This window comes from Podarcis cretensis, assembly GCF_951804945.1.
Source record: "Podarcis cretensis genome assembly, chromosome: 2".
Taxonomy (NCBI): Eukaryota; Metazoa; Chordata; class Lepidosauria; order Squamata; family Lacertidae; genus Podarcis; species Podarcis cretensis.
In genome coordinates this window covers 11,249,947-11,272,691 of record NC_137171.1, presented here as the reverse complement: position 1 = coordinate 11,272,691, position 22,745 = coordinate 11,249,947, and the positions used below count along the sequence as shown (strand labels likewise).

General features: G+C 42.2%; 3 protein-coding genes and 2 long non-coding RNA genes across 7 annotated transcripts in view; 3 read left to right on the top strand and 2 right to left on the bottom strand.

Annotated features, from left to right (window-relative positions):
* The window catches only part of LOC307210810, a 554,287-nt gene that overhangs the window by 105,569 nt on the left and 425,973 nt on the right, over positions 1–22,745 (bottom strand). The window lies entirely within an intron of this gene.
* HOXC4 (homeobox C4) overlaps positions 3,539–22,745 on the top strand; it is a 48,994-nt gene continuing 29,787 nt past the window's right edge. Inside the window, exons 1-2 of the mRNA XM_079966891.1 lie at positions 3,539–3,728; positions 4,236–4,349. Of these exons, the coding sequence (XP_079823017.1) occupies positions 3,726–3,728; positions 4,236–4,349 (117 nt within the window). The 5' untranslated portion in view covers positions 3,539–3,725. The remainder of the gene's footprint in view (positions 3,729–4,235; positions 4,350–22,745) is intronic.
* On the bottom strand, positions 7,283–15,907 carry LOC307210781. 2 transcript variants are annotated; one of them, XR_013836102.1, is made up of 3 exons: positions 14,422–15,907; positions 12,859–14,205; positions 7,283–11,274 (listed from the first exon to the last, which is right to left on the bottom strand). It is a non-coding gene; the product is annotated as an uncharacterized lncRNA (long non-coding RNA). The 2 variants fall into 2 exon arrangements; XR_013836103.1 differs by having other exon boundaries at positions 12,859–12,934; positions 14,422–14,549.
* Positions 16,855–19,360, top strand: HOXC6 (homeobox C6; the record flags this gene model as incomplete). Of its 2 annotated transcripts, none has more annotated exons than XM_079966916.1 (2): positions 16,855–17,254; positions 18,101–19,360. In XM_079966916.1, 2 exons carry the CDS (start codon positions 16,855–16,857, stop codon positions 18,409–18,411), a joined length of 711 nt encoding a protein of 236 aa, XP_079823042.1. In that variant the 3' UTR covers positions 18,412–19,360. The 2 variants fall into 2 exon arrangements, with proteins under 2 accessions (XP_079823042.1, XP_079823041.1); XM_079966915.1 differs by having other exon boundaries at positions 18,077–19,360.
* HOXC5 (homeobox C5) overlaps positions 21,708–22,745 on the top strand; it is a 75,272-nt gene continuing 74,234 nt past the window's right edge. Inside the window, exon 1 of the mRNA XM_079966914.1 lies at positions 21,708–22,425. Within this exon, the coding sequence (XP_079823040.1) occupies positions 21,900–22,425 (526 nt within the window). The 5' untranslated portion in view covers positions 21,708–21,899. The remainder of the gene's footprint in view (positions 22,426–22,745) is intronic.

The window sequence follows — 22,745 nt, the reverse complement described above, 5'->3', positions numbered from 1 at the left end:
GCATCATAACTAAGGGAAGGCCAGACCTGGCTTAAGGCGAGATTTAGACATATCTATCTATCTATCTATCTATCTATCATCTATCTATCTATCTATCTATCTATCTATCATCTTCTGAGTTGGGTTGTCTCGTGGTAATATCTAATATAATGGCGACTTTTCCTACAGCGGATTACAGAAGTTTAAAGCGTGGCGGATCCACACATTTTGAAGCAAAGCTTGGGAGCATCTTATCATCTTCTGAACTAAGTCCGTAGTGTTCCCTTTCGAGAATCATTCTCTGCACAACCCGCACCAACCCATCTCTTGTCCCCAAAGGGGAAGTGGCCGGATAAACTACTCTTACAAAGATTTGAAGTAGATTCAAGAAGAGGCGAGAAAACTTAATTTCAAAATAAGGGAATTAAAAGGGCGTGGGATGGGGGGAAGACAGTGAGAGAGAACAAAAAGGAAAAAAGAAGAGAAAAGAAAAGAAAAAAGAGCTGTATCTGCACTCTATCAATCATATTTAAGTCCATGTTCTTAAGTGGTTTGATTTGAAGGAATCTCCCAAACGATACTTATCTATCATAGGGTTAGAAGTTAAATTATTGGAATTGCTAGGCAAAGCTGTTACATTTGGGGTGGGGCGGTGGTGGAAATGATTATGGCTTATAGTCAATACACAACAAAGTCGCATCTTTAGATGACATACATTTACTATATATATATATAGTAATCACTTCATAATTTCCAAAGGGAGACAAAAAAGAGACAGGAAAAAGGCCATTTTTACGAGGCGAAGTAATTTGAAAGAAGATAATGCTCTTCACAAAGTGGCTGATTCGGAAATGATCATTACTTCAATATTACCGAAATGAGTTTCACCCACCCGCCTGGAGTAAGAAATATCATCCTATTCTGCATTTTTTTTTATTAGCCAATCAAAATTCCTTCAAATCTCCATTTGTGATTTGTGAAAAATAGAAATCCACGAAAAAGCTGCACTGGAGCATATTGCTCATTTTCTCTTAATTTATTATTCTAATCACAGCAGCCGTTACATGATAATGCATCCATTAAGCGGGCGGGGGTATATGTGTTGGAGGTGGGTGGGGTTTAGAATACTTTTCCATTCGAGACTTGGAAATGTACACAAATGATATTTCATACACGTACCCAAAAGTTTGGAGGCCTAAGTTTTCAGGCAGAGGTTGAGAATAACCTGAATGAAAGAAAGAAAAAAGTTCCCAAGGTAAAGTCGGGAAAGTAATTTTGCTTTCTCTATCTTTCTTCGCATTATCTCTCTCTCTCTCTCCCGCTTTCTCCTTCCTTCCTTCCTTCCTTCCTTCCTTCCTTCCTTCCTTCCTTCCATAATTCCCTCTCAATTTCAAGTTACTAATTTAGGGTCCCCCCCTCCTAGGAAAAGTTCATAGAGCTTCCCCTCCACCTCTGGCAACCCGATGCGAGGTAAAATCCGCAGAACACCTAAACCAGTGAAACGTGTCTCCAGTATCAGGAGAGTCGGAATGCGGAATAAGATACAAAAGAGAGGGAGGGAAGGAAATGTATCCAATCTTTCTCCGCAGCACCCGAAAACGTGCAGAACAGGTTATGCTTTTGCTGCAAGATAAAATTTCCTGTTCCCTTTATGGACCCTTTTCTCCCGAGAAAACGGGGAGCCCATTGTCTCCAGAGCCACTGTTGTGACGGTTCCTTCCTCGTCGTAACTTTTAACTACCTGTTATAAAATTTATTGGCGGTTTGTAAAGTGAAAAAAGTAATTTCCCTTCCGTCCGGTTGGATTACATCCTATAATGTGGGGTTTCGGGAGTCCCCCCCCCCGCCGCCGCCGCCCCAGACAGACACGCACTCGCACATAGACTGGAGAAACGCGTCCCACACAACCCTTCCCCACCCCTGAAAATTTTCGAAATACAAAAAAGAGAGAGGAGAAAAGTTAGCTGCCATGAGGAATAAAAAATTATATGTGGGTGCAATCCGATCCCATTAAAATCCATTGGAATGCAGGTAAAGCCTGACAGATATTAGGGCAGGAGGTAGCTGTCGAAATATCTCTCCACCCCAATTTCCATTTCGCCCCAAGGTTATGACTTACTTCTATGGGGCAGCATGTTCAGACAGCAATGCTAATATCTTCCAGACTTATCTATCTATCTATCTATCTATCTATCTATCTATCTATCTATCTATCTATCTATCTATCTATCTATCTATCCAATCTGTCTCTATCATGTATCTATCTATAATTGTATTATCGCTTATTCTGTACGTATTAAGAAGGAAAAATTATTCTTTGCGGTCTCTTAGATTTCCCCCCAGAATTATTATTTTTCTCTAACTATATGGCCCCATAATCTCCATCTTGTAATACTAATATTAATGCGCGTCTGGGAGAGTGAAACTGAAAAAGGGCGTCGAACTCTGTGATCAAATATTAAGAAATTCTGCCGGTCCTTGGGTGGACTGATGTGTTTAATGTATACCCTTATTTTAAGTCAGATTCCGCTAATTTTGAAAAGGTCACAGTTTCGGGAGCCTCTCTTTATAGATTTGAAGTGCACCAAGAAGACCAATTGTCCCATTAAAAACCAAAACGGGGGGAGGAAGGCTGTTTGTTGATTTATTTATAGTTAAGGGGGGAAAAACCCCGATCTATCTTCCAGTTAAGACCAAGCCCCAAACCCTTGAGGTCCCACTGAATGTGAATTGGGGTTGGAACCGGGGAGACAAGTCCCTTGGACTGATTCAGATGATACCTAGGTTCTAGAACAGTGAAAAGGTGGTTGTTATGGACATGGAAAGGATGGAGTTTGCAAATATCAAAAAGGAGTCACCTTTTGCTTTCGGGAAAAGGGTCCGCTAGGAGTTAAACACGGGTCTAGGGAAGGGACCGGGGTTGTAGATAAACTCCTCTTCGATACATAGACATACGTGTGTCTGAGGAAGACTCTGAGTGAGTGTGTGTACTCACACATTTATCGCCTTAAAAAAAATGGTATATTCACGTTGCATTTTCCACCAGTGAACTGGCTTGATTAAAGGTGCAATCCGGGAACTGGAAAAATCAGTGGCAGCGTGGCCATATGGGTTGCCCCTTGAATAAGCAAATAAGAGCCAGAAGCGAAACAAGAAGCAAATTAGCAGCAATAATAGAAAGAGTAGCATTGCCCGATGAACGCCAGCGTTGTAGTCTTCCCCTGTCTCCGCCCCTTCGCATATTAGCTGGTTCGTGTGTGTGTGTGTGTGTGTGTGTGTGTGTGTGTGTGGTTTTGTTTTTTTAAAAAAAGAAATGAATAAAGAGGCTTAAAACAAAGCTGTTACTCCTACTCCGTCAGATCTTTCCAAATGAATTCGGGTTAGAATATATTTTAATGAGTGTGTGTGTGAGAGAGAGAGGAGAGAGAGAGAGAGTATATATATATATCCACACGCAGACATATATATACACACATGTAAATATATGGAAAGAGTAATTCTATAAACATGGCGACAGAGAAGAGCATTTGCACTCGTCACAAAAATGCAACGCATTCTTGGTTGTTTGCAGAAAATTTACAGCTGAGCAATAAAAGTTTACGACTGAATCACAAGTTGGATTGGCCACAGGAAGTCATGTGGACTCCATCCATGAACGTGAACTTTTTATTGTGGTTTCTCTTATGACTCTTTCGCAGTAGTCCTTCCTTTAACAGTCCAAGCAGTGCCAGTGAAACGGGGGTACGATGGTATCTGTATTTTTTCCTTTTAATTATTATTAGTATTTTTTTCTGGTGGTGGTAGTGGAGGGGGTGGGGGAAGGAATCTCGAATTGTCTCTGTTCTTTCCCCTCCCTCCCTCCCTTCTTTTTTTCTTTTTTTCTTTCTCCCTTTCTTTCCTTTGGGGTTGGAATTGTTGGTTGCTCTGGGCATTTTAGGAATAATGAGTTTACTGCCGCGGCTGGTTGCCTCCTCCCATTCTCCACCCCTAGGGGCAAAACGCAACACATTTCCTTGGGAGGATGCAATGACGAGGGGGACAAGGAGTTGTAAATACCTTTATTTTATTTTATTTTTAAGGGGGAGGGAGGGGGAAGAGATGCTAGCCCCGTCTTCTCTCCTGACCCCCAAGTTAAAAAAAAAAAAATACAGAAGAAGACTATTTTATTTTTTGGTTTATTTTCTGTCTATCCCTCCCCCCCCACCCCCACTCTTTTTTGTTTTGTTTTGCTTCTCTTTTTTAATATTTCTGTGGAGCTGAACACAGCGTCAGCGGAACAGAAAAGAGGCAGAAGAGAGAGAGAGGAAGGGGAGAGACAGAGAAGGAAAGAGAGAGAGAGAGAGAGAGAGAGAAAGGGGAAAGAGAATCTGGTAAGTGTTCCCTTATTGGCTAAAATGTGTAACTAATGATCCATGGCGATGGGTGTTAAAGATAATGATGCATCGTTTTCGCGAAGCAGACGGAAAGAGGGGTGTAGCCTGGTTATGACAGAATATGATCAGGAAGGATCGGCGCAAATGTGGTTAATTCGGGGGAGGAGGGAGGGGGTGAACGGTTTGCTAGTGGTGATGTCACTGCGGTCTGGTTTGCTGGAGACAGAGGATGCCGGTTGCAGTCTGCCTCCCCTTTACAATGGTGCAGTGTTTTACTGGGGTGGGGAGGATGGCGGGAGGGCTGGGATGGAAGCGCCCTCGCGGGGTGGGGGGGGTGGGGGTGGGGGGAGGAACACAGCGGCGAGAAAGCGCCTGTGGTCGTAGAGTCCAGTAGTTAAAGTCAATGAGAGTATCCGAACCGAGCATCAGATTGGGCCCCAAGGCCCATTGAATCCATTTCATTATTATCATCAGTATTTAAAAAGTTTTTAGTGTGCGCGGATTTTGTTTTTGTTTTTAAAAAAGAGATAAACAACAGTGACAACTTTTCTTAAGAGCAATTGAGCGCAGTGAGTACTTCAAGCACATGCGCAGTGCGCGCTCTCATCCAGGAAACGGGAGGAAGATCCCCCCTGGTGTACAGCAAAAAAAGTAGCCAAGCAAGCAGGAGTGCCATTTTTAATGAGCAATTATGAGCTAGCTGTGTTTGTTGTGAAGCAGGAGGCGCCTTACCTTTCCACTCTCTCCCCCCAACACATGGTTCCGATTGGCTCTTCGGAAAGCTTATATATATATTTAAGACTATATTTAGGAGTTGACCGTCCGCCCCATTTGAGAGTGTGTTTCTCTGTGTCAGTCCCAAACCTCCCCCGCCCCTCCGGGAAAGGTGCAGTCCAGTCTAGCAAAGCATGAATCCTGACTTTATTTCTCTCTGTATATAATTTGATGGCTGTTTAAAGAGTTTAAGAAATAAACTGCATTGTTTGGATGTGCCGTGTCAACATTTTACGGTGTGGAGCGTGTATTCCAGTGCTTGTTTGTTGTGTTATAACGTTGATGAAGAGGTTTTCCTTCCAACGTGTTAGCAGAGAACGTGGGATTTTTTTTACATATTTCCCTTTCTAGAATCCACACACACACACACACACACACACACACACACACACACACACATACACCGGCCCAACAAAATGCATTATACCCCTATCAATATGATTATGGGTATATATCCTCCTGAGATTTTCCTCAGTTAATGTGGGTGCAAACTGCATTCCAATTAGTAAATAATAATAATAATAATAATAATAATAATAATCAGAAACAAATCATAACAAAACGGACGACGAGGCTTTCGACAAAAGGGTGGGGGAAGGGAACAAAGACCCAGGTCCCTTACTGAATTTATTTTAAATCCATTCCCCCTTTGCCCATGCTCATAAACATATAGAAATTCAAATCCTTGGGAAGGGCAGCCTGTTCGTCTCCCGCTTGTAAGGCCCTTCAGCTAGATTCCTCAATGAAATATTTAACACATTCTGCATCCAGGTTTATAAAAGGCCTCGCCCGCGATAGCGTTTTGCCACTGAGCACACACACTGCACGGTGCTTTTTGAGGGGACTTCTAATGAAACGCGTTCTAATTGGATTGCTTGCTGCAATATGTGTGCTGCAATGGATGACTATTGTTTATAAAAGTGGCACACACACAAAAAAACCAAATAACATCTGTGGGGTGGTGTTAAATCTGATCAAATACATCCGATCGCGCCAGCCATTTTATTCTTAAGGAAAGCAAGAGCGAAGGCAGCGCATCCACGAGCCTTCCTGGGGGTTCTGTAAACAAAAGAAGCCCAAAACTGGTAAGTGGGACGTGCGTATGTCATGTCTGTGCATAGAAGGAGCCGCACATTCTAGACGCCTGTGTCTCCCATTTTGCTTTGGGGAGTCGGATTTCTGGTGGGGGGTGATGGGGTTGCGGGGATACAGTTTGGGGTACGGTTGCTGGACAGTGCGGGCTGCGCGTTTACTCGGGAGTCAGTCAGTTTAGTCTGCAATCGCACCTCGAGGGGCCAGTAAACCCCACCGTGGTCCATAGGAATGCGTTGCTCGCTTTCTAAATGCGCTTCCTATTGGGCGTGTGGAAGAAAGCCAGGTGGCTTACTTGCAGGTAAATGGGTTTAGGAGTGGCGATAACGAACCAAGGTACGCCCTCCCTCCGATTAGCTTGGGTGAATATTTATATATGCGGTGGGTTCCATTACTGACTGCAAAGGAGGTCGCAATAAGGACCTTAAAAAAATAATAATGACCAGGCAATGGTTATTTGAACCACATGGTTGCCGGACTGTCGTTGTCGTTTCCGCCCCCCCCCCCTCCTTTCCTCCTCTCGTTGTTTCTGGAGTTAGGAGGTGTTTTTGTGCTGGTTGAAGAGATATGAATCCCTTTCGATATTTGCCTGTTGTCCAATGTTATTTGCTGTGCTGTTTCCTTTAGCCTTCTGCAACAACCGCCCTCTCCTCTCTCCCAGGATTGCCCATACAATACACATTTTAATGTATTGATTTAGTCTTTAAACTGACATATTGCCGTTGTTCATAAACTCAGAACGTTGGAGCTGATCTAAAAGGAGGGAATATAAGAAAAACTGATTTATATTCCCTGCACTTTACAGACCAAACGAGAAGAAATGAATGGCTCCTTTTATCTATAACATCACCATAGAATAGGGATCATAGTGAACATTCCCAGGCATTATTGACACACAGGTCCAGGAAAGGGGGCGGGGGGGGGGAGAGAGACTACATCCAGGAGCAAAATCCGATACTGTGATAGTTAACGTTGGCCCCCGCACGTAGCTTTAATCCTTGGTGCGTGTCATAAACAGGGCAGTAAATGTGAAAATTGAAAACCACAAATGTGACACGGTAATATAAATCACACACATATATATTTATTAAGGGGAACGAGTGCCATAATAAAAACAATTCGAAGAACATTACAATTTTACAACAACTGCAATATCAATAATACATTTCTTTACAGCAGCAAAACCGTATCAACAACAATAAAAGCAACCACCACTATCTATGTACCTATTTTTCAACATAGAAAGAGAGAAACGGGGCGGGGGGCGAGCAGCGGCTGGAGCTGGGGTGAGAGTGGGGAATGAAAAAACATAATGAGTCAAACTTTTTTTTTTTAATGACAACCTCAGTAACTGTCGTAATAATGCACCCTGAAATCGTGTAATATATACCAATTTACATTTCATTTAGGAGAGAGAGCAGGCAGGCTGGCGGTGTGCGCATGAGCAGCTGGGAGTTGGGGGGAATACGTACAATTAGGATTGCTTAAATCAGTGTTCAAAGTTTTTAAACAAAAAATAAAACAAAATAGCAGAAGTAGGCGGCCACGTTGCTTAGAATAAATAAGGTATGGCTGCAAAATAGCAGCTGCTATGCCTGACCTTGTTTATGGAAAGGGTAGGGCGAGTTGGGAGAGAACTTCACTTTTCAATGATTTTGTTGTATGTGCTTCTGGTTTTTAATTTTAATTTTAATTGCGTCTGGGACTTGTCTTCCTACGTTTTATATTTTAGCACGCTTTGCGCTGTATTGGCCTGAGGAACTGAGAGGCTGTCTTGGGCCTACGGTGATGCGGATATTTTCCGGACCTTCCCTTAAGTGGCAAATGTATTTAAGCTCCATGAGTTACAATGAGAGATTATTTACGCACGTGCTTAATTAACTCTTGCTTTGAAACCAGTAGGTGTTGAACGTTCCTCACTTTCCCCGGATCGTGTCCATACATTTGTGTGATGCATTTTTATTTGTAAAAATGGGACTGGCTGAAATAAACAAAAACTTTACACAGGTTTTTTTTTTTTTTAAAAAAGACAAAAAATACTGGGTCTTAAGGCCATGGTTAAACATAAAATAAAATCACGTCCCAGAAGTAAAAGGGAGAGAAAGTTACATTTTGAAGGGGGAAATGCGGGGGAGGGGGGAGAGACACTGATGGACGAAAGAATGGTACCTGTGAGTCAAAAGACTACGTGGTCTAATATATAATATGTGATATAATATGTTATTATATGTCTGGCGTACATATGAGATATGGGGCGTTTGTGTGCCTGCATGTACAGTTCAACATTGCAGACACCGGTCTCTTGCAGAGTGCAACGAAATATCATAATTTCAGCATCACGTCGAGTTATTTGGTTGAATTGAAATGTGCAGCCCTGAGGATGGGGTTATCTTCAGTCGGATGCCAGGGAATCTGGGGGCGCGGTCGGTTCTGTGTTTATATTTTATATGCTGTTCTGCATAACTGTTCGTGTACCGTGGAGGGAAGTTGTGGATATAGAGGATTTAAAAAACGAGAAAGCACGTGACAGTTTGGATTCCTGGAATTGCTGATCAGATCTACTGGATCCACTGGCGTTTCTTGAGGTTCATCTAATGAACACAGGGCAATTTACAGTTGTTGTGGGTGAGGTTGTGCAGTACACGCCGCTGTCCTTACTGTATAAAATAAACGTGTCATGAGAAAGGGAACCCACAAAGCAATAAAACGTAGGGAGTGCAATCCAGCTCCGTGAAAACCCACTGGATTTTCTGCCGTTGATTTCGATGAGATCTGTGCGTTTGCCCCCAGACACAAGCTGAACTGCGTTTAGCGTGACCCCAACTTTGGCGCAAGGCCGCCTCCTATTTTCCCAATAAATTAACAGCAGGTAATAAGTTTAGACGATCCGGATTTAAATCGAAACAGAAAGGCCTATAAGACGAGCCAGACCTTCCTAAAACGTAGTACAGTAAATAGGAAAGACGTTCTGCTGGTTTTAACTGCAGTGGATTTCATGAAACGTGGAGAGGATCGGAGTTTTCCTCCAGCAAAAGACCACGGCGGTGGTCAGCCCTTGAAAGTAAACTCCGCCGGTACTAATGAGACTTTACTACCTTTACTACCTAGTTTATCATGTTGTTCGGGCAGAGCGGGGTTCAATTTTTTACATTCCACGTTCTCCTTGATTTAAGCAATCACGGGCATTGCCTGAGCTTATGCGCGCGCTCACCTTTCTCTCTACATAGACTTTTTAATAGGGGTCCTATTTTTCTCTCCCCCACCGTCCCTTTCTTTTAATTGCTGCTTTCTTTTTGTTTACTTGTTTTGTATACTGCCACCAAGTGACTGAAACTTGGCAAGCCAACAATTTTGCAATTTGGTCTCTCTCTCTCTCTCTCTCTCTCTCTCTCCCACCTCCCCCTCGCACTTTTGTAGGATGGGTGCGAGAAAGCTAAGGCGGCGCACACACACGCGCGCAGACAAAAATAATAACGTTACTTCACGACTGGAGAGTCAAAATGCTTGAGAGAAAGAGAGGGGGGGAAAGAGGACGACTGTTGTGCCATAAAGGCCGGAATCGCAAGGTCTTTTACTACTTCCAAGCGACGACAGTCTCCTCCCCTCCGTTCCTGTTGCTGCCTCGTAAACAAGCCCCCCTTTGCGCTGGTTGGACAGTTTAGAACTTTTAAAAAGTTTGGTCTCTTCAAAGCTATTTGGAAGTAGGCTGTTTGAGGGGTTGAATTGGACATTCGGTGGAAGTTCCTCGGTGGCTTGTTCTGTTGCTGTTTGAGGCGGCAATCTCCCTCCCTCTTTCCCCCCTCTCCCCCCCCTTCATTTGAGAAGGCTGCGTTTTAAATCACTTCCAGTGTTCATGCATTCATAAAAATAGATAAGGCCCGTCAGCTGGAGGACGCCACTCCCGCCCCCACTCCTGGGGGGCGGGGAGGAGAGAGAGAAAATGAGTGTATTTAAGCAGATCCAAAAATACTAAACTGTCGCCCCATTAAAAGTTACGCAAATGGATTGCATTTCCCAAAGTGCAACAAATATTGCCTCTCCAAATATGTAGCTTAATAGTAAGCGATCAGCTTTTTAAAGACACACACACACACACACACACCATTAAGGCAACTAATACTGTGTCCTGACTTATTATTTATTTTATTTTCTTCTCCCCCTTCTTTTTCTTCTTTTTCCTGGCGTCCTGAGATTAATTTTTCCTTCGCCCCCACCCCCATGTGCAAACAATAAAATGAAATAAGAACTCATAGATAATGACAACCATTCCTCATCATTGAATTATTCTTCCTGAACTTATTAAAATCGTATTCTTCTTTGTTTAATCTCTTCGCGGGCGTAAGTAGTTGCTTATATCCATATTTTATGTTGCTCTATAATATCACGCTTTATAATTTTTAAGCCGGTAGCTATTCTCCATGACAACTCGACGTGACGTCACGACCGCAACTCTCTTGAATGTCAAAAAGGAAGGAGGGGGGGGGGTTCATTGTAGGGAACATTTCCGTGCCATAAAACGGAGTAATCCAAGTCAACCATAAAAGTTCTCTAAACTGAACATCCTTTGGTGAAGTTTGCAGGGCTATCCGACCGTAATAGACATTACACAGTAGCAAGCCGAGAAGAAAACTCGGGGAGGGAGGGGGGGAGAGACTCTTAATTGGCCCAATCACCCAATAATATATTTACCTCCTGTACTGTCAGCATAGGGACACCTCATATAGTTTCAAAAATCCCACTGAATATTACAGGGAATAAACAGGGATAAAGGAAAGGAGAATTCGAAATAACTTCTAAGTTGGACAAGCTGTCAGATTCCGCCGCTGCCTCCTAACCCCCTTACCTTGGACCTTTCCTGATTCCGGGTGGGGTGGGGGACTCTTTAATTGGCCAAGGCTTAACTTACAGAACTATAGTGGTGGTGCGGGGCGTGGGGTGCGGACAGATACAGAAGCAATTTAGTTACTTGAAAATGATTGACCAACGTGAAGTTCCGTTTATAGAAGGCCGGAAGGTTTCCAGTGCTGGAAAGGGGTGGGGGGCTCCACCAAGACATCTAGAATGAAAGAAAAACAGACAGATAAATAAGTGTATTTATATATACATGCATACATACATACATACAGCAACCTATCAACAACTAAATAAATAAGAGAGACACATAACACAGCGTGTATAAGTTAAGGCGTCCACAACAGGTTGACTTGGGGGAGAGGGCGGGGTCTACGTAAATGCCTAATAACGTCAGAAAAAAACGTGAATCCTAATAAAGTGCGGGTCCCCACTTATTTCAAACGATATTGAGCCCATTCCTCTCTCCACCTCCCACCCGTTATTTTGCCTATCTTAGAGGTGTGTTTTGATACTCTCCAGGATTCCCACCAACACCACTCCAAGATAAATCGGAGCCCTCCATTCACCCCCAAACCCTACAAACGCATATATCTGCACCCCAGTTTGAAGCCATTAGAATGCCTTTCCAGCAATATCATTTGGGTTATGACATTTCCAGTATAAAACGTTGCCAGCTTTTACACACACACACGCACACACACGCACACACACACACACACACATAATACCCCCTTGGGCTTTTTTTTGTTGGTTTGATGGGTTTCCTCACCTCCCCCACCCCACATGCGGCAGATCATACGGAGTGGGGTGGCTGCGTGGGGCAGCAACCCGAGTTTCCTGAAAACAGAAAGTTATAAACGGCTTTTTCATTAGTCATGGAGCCATAGCAGTAAGACCACAAACAAATCAGGACTTGCACTTTTTCTCCCTTGCAGCCAAGAATATTGCAGGCCGAACCGCAGAAGCGGTGCTTATGTGACAAGATGTAGGGGGGCGGATGTTTTTTCGAAGGATGCAGGGCAAAAGCAAGACAAAATGCAGAAAGGGAGAAACCCCCGATTGTTATTATTGCTAATTATTGACAATAATAATTATTTCTATTGAAGGTAAATTTCTCGAACTCTTCCCTTTCTGCGTATTTTAAAATTATAATTTTTTTGTCAACCACTTTAGTATAAAGTTTAAGTAATATCATGACATAAACTGGGTGAAAACTCTGAGCGAAACTAGCAGTCCGAAAGTTAAGATTATCAAGATGTGATTGCTGTAACAGAAAGGACGACTCAAAACAATGCAAACGCATCGGTCAGGCGCATTTGACTCTTGACATTTACGCGCTACATATACTGCTTTTTTATTTTATTTTCTGTCTTCTTCTCATTATCATCATCCTCATTATTATTATTTAGTTATTTACGGGCAGAGGGAACATTTGATTAAGAAGGTTATTCTGTAGGAGCAGGAATAACTGGAGTGCAAGCGCTCTAAATAAATAATTACAAGGCAAGAAGCTCTAGCCTGCAATAACTGTCAAGTCTAAAAAGGCCGAGATAACATATATAAGGTGAGATCAGCTGAAATTAGATACCCAGTTAAAGGTACCACGTGGATTTAAGTACAACACCTTAAAAATACGTGTTTCTTGCGCGCAAAATTACTGGTCTCGTTGTCTGCTTATGTCGTTCTGTTTATCTCTCTTTCTTCTGTTTTCCATACTGCTCCATACACAAATAATTTTAAAAACAAAACAAAGGTAAAAGCAAATCGCCAAGTGTGGCTGTCTTACTTTTGAAATGCATGCGTTGCACGAGAAACACATACGCTCCATCTACACAGATCCAAGACCAATTTGCCTCTTCATCCTATAAATGGTACACAAATGAGGACATAGCTGTAGAGTCTGGAAGTCTATACATAGATATAACTTCACGTTATAAACAAGCCCGCGCGTGTTTGCTGAGCGGTGTGTGTTTGGGGGGGGGGAGTTCTTATCAATCTATCAGGGAATAATAAACTATTCCAGACAAGAGTGCAAGCTAATCCAACACATGAACAGTAAACAAACGTATTTGACCCAGGGCAACTTTAGTTGCATATTTAAAGCTAACCAGACACAACCTGCATTTATGAATAAGCAGTTTTCTACACCTAGGCAACAGACTGGGTGAGAATTTGTGAAGCGCTCTCTCCCCCGCCCCCCCCCACTTGCTCCACTTGCATTAACGGTCTCAGATGAAAACCCTTGCCATTAACGCCCAAGAAAAATCCACTCTCCTCTCGAAACAAACAAACAAACAAACAAACGAGTAAACAAACGCATCCGAATTTGCATTCCGAATCATACGACAGGATCAGAATCTGACAACATTTTACTTGGGCTGCAAGGGAGCCAACGATAGCTCTTGTTTCCTTTCCACAATTAGTGGGGATGGAAAACACATGTGTGGAGTGTGCATTTTTGAAGCTCTCCTCTAAATCAGTTCATCAATTCGCTAATTAAAAAGGAGAGAGAGAATGAGAGAGAGAGAGAGAGTTCTAACGAAGCATATTTTTCTTCTTTAACCTCGGTGTGGGGGTAAAATCCGGGGGTAAAAACACAAAAAAGAGAAAACAGCCTTATGAGCGAATGGATGTTATTGCAGCTTTCTGTGAGCTCTTTAACTCCAGGGGGCGGGGAGGGGGGGGAAAGAGACCCCAACTGCTATACAAGAACTACTCCAGGACCTGCGCATATTTTCACTGCTGTGTAGCAGTTTTAATAAAACATCTGTTCTTGCTTCTGCTGATGAGTTTACATAATTGTTTGCAGACCAATTTAACCAGAAAAAGTCCTACACATTTCCCTGTGTTGTTTTCTTTTTTTAAAAGGGGGGGAAGGGAAGAGTCGTCTCCTTTGATCAAATACATTATAAGAACCTTAATAATAACTTCTCCCCATATATATATGTATATATGTAACACTAAAATATTAGGAATGTAACTACTAGAACGCTGAGTCTAGTATATATACAAATTTTCCAGCGTCTTCTTTCTCCCCATCCAACCAACACTTCAGAAAGGTTCTATGTTGGGTTTCTTCGCGCCAGCTGTTTTCTCTTCCCTATAATTCGACCAGACTTCTAGGTCTTCTCTTCTGTTTAGAAAAGTAATAAAACACTTCACTTTCTCCACTCGAAATCACTTGGTACTCACCAGATCCCTCCAAAACAGCTCTCTAGGACTTCTGCAGGCCCCCCCTCCAAACCCCAGCCCCTTTGCATTTGCTACCATCCCAGAAATTTTAAGGGTCTGAGATAAGGATTATTATAACACTAGAACAATGAATATACTTTTGGTGAATCGAACCTACCAAGAAAGACGGTCTTCTTCTTTTTCTCTTTCTCATTCCCACACACCTTGAAGTTCTATTACTTTTAATGTAGTCTTAATCTACACTGAAGTATTTTTAAAGATACTATCCAATCTAAACACAAACACACGAGGGGGGAGGGAGGAGTCTCTCTCTGTTTGTGTGTATTATCTAACTCCCATTAAAGGAGAAAGGAAAATATCTACCTTCTATCAGTTCAGATTGATTGTGCATTGGAAACCTACACACACACACACACACACACACACACACACAATGACTTTGAAAACTAGTGATATTAATTGCTTGCAGTTACCATGAGCTTCACTGAGCTCTGCTTGTCTGCCTGTCTCTGTTTATCTACTGACCTACCAACCTACCTACACGTACAAACACATTGGTTGCATTGTTATGTATATCTCTAAGTGTGTGTGTACTGGGGCAATGTTTGGGCCCTTTTCTTCTCTCTCCCATTCTCCTAGTGATTGTATCTCTCTGCCTATGGATTATCCCGGTATAATGTGCGAAATAGCTGGGAAGCCTCAGGAAAGCAAATACTATTTTCAAAATCGGCATGCTAGTAAATTTGCCATGTGTACCAGCCTTAAATGTGTACACGTTGGGATGAGAACTTCTGCAGGATGGAAACGCCATTTAATAGGGAGGGGTACAGGCTAGAAGCTTAATAACAAGCTACACACTCTCTTGCTTTCTTTTTATGCTCCCTGATTTATTTATTTTAAGAAACTTTATTTTTTTTCATACTGACACTCAAGGAACGCTTAACGTTATACAAGATGAATACTTCAGCCCTCTTTTTGTCAGTTGCAGTCTCGTTTATGGTTTTATTACTACCATTGATTACTTTGCTTTGTTGCACAGAGGAAAAAGATCATAAAATCCTTTGGCATCCGGGTTCCACTTAGAGCAGGGGTGTGTGTGTGTAAGGGGGGGGGTATGTGGTCCCCTTCTTTCTCAACTAAAACCTTCATCCAAAAGAGGAATGTTTGAAGTATTGATTCATTACGACCAAACACAATGAGAAATATTCCAAGCTTTCCAGAAAATCGACTGGTTCTACCTTTAAAATCACTAAACAAAAGCTTCCTAACATGCCCATGGAAATAAGGCCAGTGTTTCTTAGTCCTAATTGAATTTTTAAATAGCAAGCCAATGGAATGATGTAGGAGTCTTGCTATATTTACAGATCAGCAGGTATATTTTACTTTTAAGGAACAATTTATGGCACTGGATTGAAATTAAAATTAGATTAGCTGTCTTCATTTCAATTAGTGTGTCGGTGCAAATCCACCAGAGGAGTAGAATGTAATCCACTCTCTAATCTAACTAAATATTTCAAGGGAAGTTTTCCAATCAGCTACAAATATCTGGAGTCGTAAATTTTTTTCTTCCTTTCTCTACCTCTTTCTGTTTTTGCAAACGTAAACACGAGGGGCTTTTTCTAGCAAACACCATTCCAAATGCAAAGGTAATGCTTTGGGGGATGTTGATATTGCAAATGTAAACATTGCCATAGCAGTCTCCAGCTCTGAAAAATGACAAAGCAAATATTCAATAGAGAAACATACAAATGTGCTGCTGCTGCTTCTTTTCAATTCTAACCTGGACTCTGAATTTTGATTATATATATATATATATATATAGCAACAACCCACCATCCTGCAAAGTTCTTCAAATTCCAGAGTACAGGAATGCTCTAAAAGATACAGTATCTGCCCAGCTGTCACCTGGTCTCCTCTCCTTGCTTTCAAGATTGTATTATAAAGAGCACAAGCACTTGATTCCACATTTATTGACCAACAGTAAATTAGTGGAGGAAAAGAAAATTTATGGTTTAATATTTTATGCACACTTGAGATTTATGACTATAATTTCTGAGCTATTTGGTTGCTAGGTATTAAGGAAGCATTTTCAACAGAATAAATATCCTGATTCCTGATCTCCATAACCATTTGCCTTTTCTTTTTTTTTAAAAAAAAACACCTAAAGCTCTATTTGGGTTGTGAAATTTAAAGAAGAAGACTTTCTTTCTTTCTTTCTTTCTTTCTTTCTTTCTTTCTTTCTTTCTTTCTTTCTTTCTTTCTGTGCCCCTCCCTCTTCATCCCTTTCCCACTCCCTCCCCCGAACCATACTTACTATTTCCCCCCTCTTCTTCCAAACCATCTTATATTTAGAATTTCGAGACTTACTTTCAATGCATACTTAGTTTCAACTGGGGAATCAACACAAGCAAAAGCAATTTTTCCGTGTCTTGACATCTAGCTTCCTATTGGCTCACAACGGGTCAGCTGACTTTGTCATTTTGTCTGTCCTGGAGTGGAGCCGTCCCTATAACAATCTAGTTCAGACTACAAACTGGAGACAGAAATAAATATTAAAGAAATCATACAAGCCAGGTATAGGGGGGAAGATATGAATTCCTATTTCACAAACCCGTCGTTGTCTTGCCATCTCACCAGTGGTCAAGAGGTCCTGCCCAACGTGGCGATCAATTCCTCTGCTTATGACCCTGTAAGGCATTTTTCAACTTATGGAGCAGCGGTTGCTCAAAACAGGATCTATTCATCTCCTTTTTATTCACCGCAAGATAATGTTGTGTTTAGCTCCAGTCGGGGACCATATGATTACGGATCTAATGCCTTTTATCAAGAAAAAGACATGCTCTCTAGCTGCAGGCAAAATTCTATGGGACACAATACACAAACTTCCATTGCACAGGATTTTACAAGTGACCAAAACAGGAGCACATCCCAGGAACAGAAAACTAGCATTCAAATATACCCGTGGATGCAGCGCATGAACTCCCACAGTGGTAAGTTTTACAGCTTGCAGAGATAAATTAAATAAACTGAACCATCTTTACGACCGTCTCCCTAGCAGAACAGGCTCAGCTACTTTTTATGGCCCCATAAAAACAATAATATAGCTTCCTCACAGTTGCCGCTACAGGCCTTTTATTTGTTAAGTTGTTGCAAGCGAATATGGCTTGTTATGCTCTTTCTAATTAAAAGACTTCGAGAGTGTAAAATATCTATAATAAAGTGCAATCAGCTCTGATTTTTTTTCCCTTGGAGGGGGTGGTGGAAATAAGGTGTAGAATAGAAGTGATGTGTTTTGGGGTTTGTTTGTTTTTTTAAAAAAAATGTATTTTCCCTGATAGGTGAGATAGGGCATTTTTATTAAGGCAAAAAATTGCAAAGTGTCTTGTCCAATAACAGGTCCAATAACAGCTGGGGGATTTATGAAGTAGCTTGACTTCATAATATATGGAAGGAGTGTCTATTCCTAGTAATTAAAGCAGCATTGGAGTAAAATCTAATTGGATTTTTTTTTTCAAGTTTGCAGAAATAATTAAAACAACACATTCTGAATCTTTGCAAATAAGATAGGAACATGCTTTCAATTAGACACCCCCCCATCCTCCATGTGTGCTGCATGATTTTAATGGGTAGTAAGACTAAGGCACAGAATTAAATTGTGCAGTGGGTTGGGGGGGGGAGTTGGTCGGTGGATGACAATGAAGACTGAGTATGGAGGGTGGGGTTGGGGAAAGCCTGGCTGACGGGCTACGTTGTGTGTCTGTTTTTTTTATTTACGCATTTTATTTTCAAATCTGTTAACTAATCGTTTTTAGTTTGTTTCGTTTCCGAATCCATAGGGGTCGGCTATGGAGCAGATCGGAGGAGGGGGCGTCAGATCTACTCGCGTTACCAGACCCTAGAGCTGGAGAAGGAGTTCCATTTCAATCGCTACTTGACGCGGCGAAGGCGGATTGAGATAGCCAACGCTCTTTGCCTAACTGAACGCCAGATCAAGATCTGGTTTCAAAACAGGAGGATGAAATGGAAAAAAGAGAGCAATTTGAGTTCCACCCTGTCTGGGGGAGGTGGCGCTGGAGCAGCTGCAGATAGCTTGGGCGCAAAGGAGGAGAAAAGGGAAGAAACAGAAGAGGAGAAACCAAAGGATTGAAAACACTGACGGTGCTGCCAGATCCCTCTCCCCAACACACACACACATTCGCACACGGTCCCTCTTTCTCGCTCTCTCGGTCTTTTTCTCTCTCGCCCCCCACTCCCAGTTTCTCCTTTCCATTCTCTGTTACCACTGGCACAATCTATACATTTGGTTGTATGAGAGAGAGAGATAGAGAGAGAGAGAGAGGGAGAGAGAGAGAGAGAGATGTGGACGTGGGAGACCTCCCCTCCCCCATCTCCTCCATCTCTCCAGCAGTGATGCACCCACTTTCATAACTTTCTTCCTAAGGAGCTCATCAAGACCCCCCTCCAACCTCACCAACCCCACCCTCTCTGCCTTTGCATCCGAGCCCAGCTATCTACCTTTGCATAAAGACTGTATTTAATGCAAACCCCTCCACCACTACCACCACCATCTGCCATTCCTTCTCCACTTCCCTAGACAGAATAGTTTTGCTTGCGTTGAGATCAACCATGTCAAAAAGGCACTCTATGCAGTTTCGCTTCCAAAACGATGATAATTATTGTGGTGGTGGCGGTGATGTAAGTGGGGGGGGGGGGAATTGAATTGCCTACCCCTGTGAAAATATTTCCTTCCATGCCCACCTTCTCCCACGCCTCCAAGCTATGTCTACCTAAATATAGCATTTTCCAGAGTAAACTAATTGTATTTAAACACTACCTGAGGTCATTATGCATTCTACAAACTGTGACAGTTTCTGTGTGAATATTTTTAGCTGTATTTGTGGTCTCTGTATTTATATTTATGTTTAGTACTGTAATGTTCAAGCAGTATAAACGTGAATGGAATTCTATAGCAAGTAGGAGGAAATAAATAAATAAATAAATCTTGTGTTACACTCTCTAACATCATGTATAAAGGTCACGTCCAGAGGACTATGGTTGAGTATTTAATAAAAACTGGATATTATTTTTAAAAGTTACTGGATGGTTTCTGAAATTCAATTGGGGGAAGATCTCAGGTGAAAGAGTTTTGCATCAGCCACCACGGGTTCCGTGCGTGAGAATGCTCCATTTTTAGATGCCAGTATTCATGATCGCCTGTCAGCACGACTCTCGGCATATTTAGTCGGAAGTAAACAGGATGGTGGGCGGATAAAATTTACTTCCAGTTAGGTATCCTTAAGTATATATATATATAAATGAATATCTATATCCCATCTTGCTGCGTTTCACTTCGCGCTTTCATCCCCTGAAAACTGCATGAAACCCCAACTCTCAGAGTGTTAAAAGCTCAAACACATTTTATTCCCTAATTCTCCAGGCCAAATAATTGCTTAAAAACAAATGCATTTATTTATTCTTTAAATTAAAACTACAAATGGGCACCCCTCTCTATATATATTTATTTCGAGGTAACAGAGTAGTGGGCAGAAATATTTTTATGTTTTATTGCAGACGCTTAGAAGGCGCAAAGGCGCGACTGACAATAGCCTAGTTTGCAATGAGCACATCAACATTACATTGTGGCTTAGGCTCAGGAATTGCCCTCTCCTTTTATGTTTAGCTCAGAGGCATCTTTTCAACCAGGTACAAACGTTCGAGAAAGTAATCCTGTCTTCTGGAGGCGTTCACTGCCTTGGGAACCTTTGCTACTCTTTGAACATTTTGCACTAAACTATCAGGTTCCCGTTAAACAAAAGAAAATACCAGGAAACCCCCAACAAGACGATTTCTTACCCCCGCTTGTCCATAAAATTTGGAAGGCTTAAAGAACATCTCTCTTTAGATATGCCACATGTAGTAAGTAGAGGGATCATATAAATTTCAAATGCAAATATATGCAACATAGAGGACGGGAATGCAGGTAACAATATTTAAGAGATTTGCTCCCGTATTTCCAAATGTCCCTCTGCCATAATTGAGCTAAACATTAAAATAAGTACCAAACATAAGCGAAGGACTTTTAAAAGGGCCACTGAAATTAAAAGTTTATGTTTTATGTTAAAGCTGCCCCCCCCAAAAAAAGACCACGTAAAACTGAGGTGGTAAAAAGATGAAATAATATATTTATAACTCACATAGGTATTCCAATGTTATTTATTTTATCCTATTCTTTAAAAAAAGTTTAATAAATGGGAAGGAAAATCTCTGTTTCCAACTGTTTCGCTAAACACCCCGGCGGAAGGGAATATATTTCTCAAGAGAAACCGGCAGATCCAACCTCATGTTTGCAAGCAGGAATTTGCAGTGAGGAAGAGGAGCCTTGGCACATACCCTCACCTGCTTGATATCTCCCTCTCCAAGCTTTTTAAAGAGGCTTCCACGTGCCCACAGACATACAGACATACAGACACCAAAAAACAAGGTGAATGTTTATCCATTCGCCCAAGGTACAAAGCTGATTTATGGGGAGGCTGCGTTGATTCATAACCTCCAGTGAACACACACACACACACGCACACACACCCCAACTCCCAAACATACTGCACTCCACATATACAGAGAGATATACAAAGAACAGAAGATTAACACAACGTAGGTTTCAATCTGCTGCACGCGCCTAGTCATAAAAGCAGTTCCAGGCGACCAGTTATATATGCATCCATGTCAACAATGCAATGTATGCATGTGCATAAAGCATAAAGCGTACAGAGCACACTGACTTTACTTCCTGCAGCATATCCCGCTTACACCTACATATGTATTCTCTGGTGTACCGAGTAACGCTAACCAAGGGAATTCGAATTCAGGACTTTGTCTCCCTGGTTGCACTCAGTGCAGATGCAATCTCGATTGCATTAATTGAGAATATGCGTCTGTTTACACTGAATCAAGCGAACAGGCTCATATAAGGCTGCTGCGCGGGCGCGCACACACATGTGCATACAACACGGAATATCCGGCCTACACAGAAGGAAATGTTTTTACACGAGGACGCGTCCCAAGGCCATATTTTACACCACCCCACATCAAGGGCTGAAAATTTCCTATGAATCGCTGTGGACGGGAAATTAGCTCTTGTCTTCCATCCCAACGAAGGCTTAGGGGCTGTTTGTGCGCGTTGTTTCACACCCATAAGCCTCGAGCGTTAGGGAAGGGTAGTATTTTATGAGACGTCATACCCCAGACCCAGCACCAGGTGACGCTATAGTCTCATTGTCTCGGTGTTTTGAGTGTGGGGCCTTTTTTTTTTTTTTTTGTTTCGTTATGCCAACATATCACATACGTTTCTCGGGCTTCCATCAATAACCTCCTGGGGTCATCAAGCCAAATTTATGACTGGCCAACACCGTCACGTGATTCTATTTAAACATCCCATATTTGGGCAGCGCACATAGAATAAAGAAAAGAAGAATCTCCACCTATAAATTCTGCACTTTAGAGAACAAAAAACCCTGAACTTCAAAAGGGCCACAAATCAAGCCTAATCAAAGGGGTGTGAGAGGGAGAGAGAGAGGGAGAGAGAGAGAGAGAGAGAGAGAGAGAGAGTGGGGAGGAAAAAAAAATATAATTCCTGACATGAGTTCCTACGTAGCCAATTCGTTCTATAAGCAAAATCAAAATGTTCCTGCCTATTCCATGCAAAGTTATGGGAATTATGGATCTGTGTCTGAGGTTCAGCCTTCCAGGTACTGCTACAGTGGGCTGGATCTGAGCATTACATTCCCTTCATCTGGGGCTGCCAACTCTCTGAACGGTGTGGACATGTCTTCAACCCCCAGACCTAACCCCGACCGACCTTCCTGTACAGTCATGGGATCTGCAGGGCACACTTTAGGCAGAGACGACCAGACCTCTCTAAACCCAGGAATTTACAGTCAGAAAGCTTGTGGCACCACCACAGCCACCACCAGCAGCAACAACAACAGTACGCCTTTGGAAGATAGATCTAAGAGCAGTGGGGAAATCAAGAGTGAACCGGTGCAGACAGCTCAGCAAAGCGGGCAGTCCATGCACCAACAGCAGCAGCACCACCAGCAACAGCAGCAGCAGCAGCAGCCACCACAAATTTATCCGTGGATGACCAAACTACACATGAGCCACGGTAAACTTTCGCTTCTCGATTTTGTTTCACAGGATTTGCCTTGGTTTTATAGGCCATACGGGGCAAATAATAAGGGGGGAAAAACCTGGGGTCGTAAATTTTACGACTAAGGCATCAATTGCTCGTAAAACTGTCCACTAAAAGGCTTAGAGGCGATATACGCCCAAATTTATGACGGCATAATTGGATCATAGAAACAAAACGGGTATAAAGGCAATATTCCATTTTTTTTTGTTGGGGGGGAAAGAAGGAAAGAATTTTTTTAAGGGGGAGAAATAACTTGGAAAGGCTCGCGTTCTTTAAGAGGAAGCAGAGAGGGG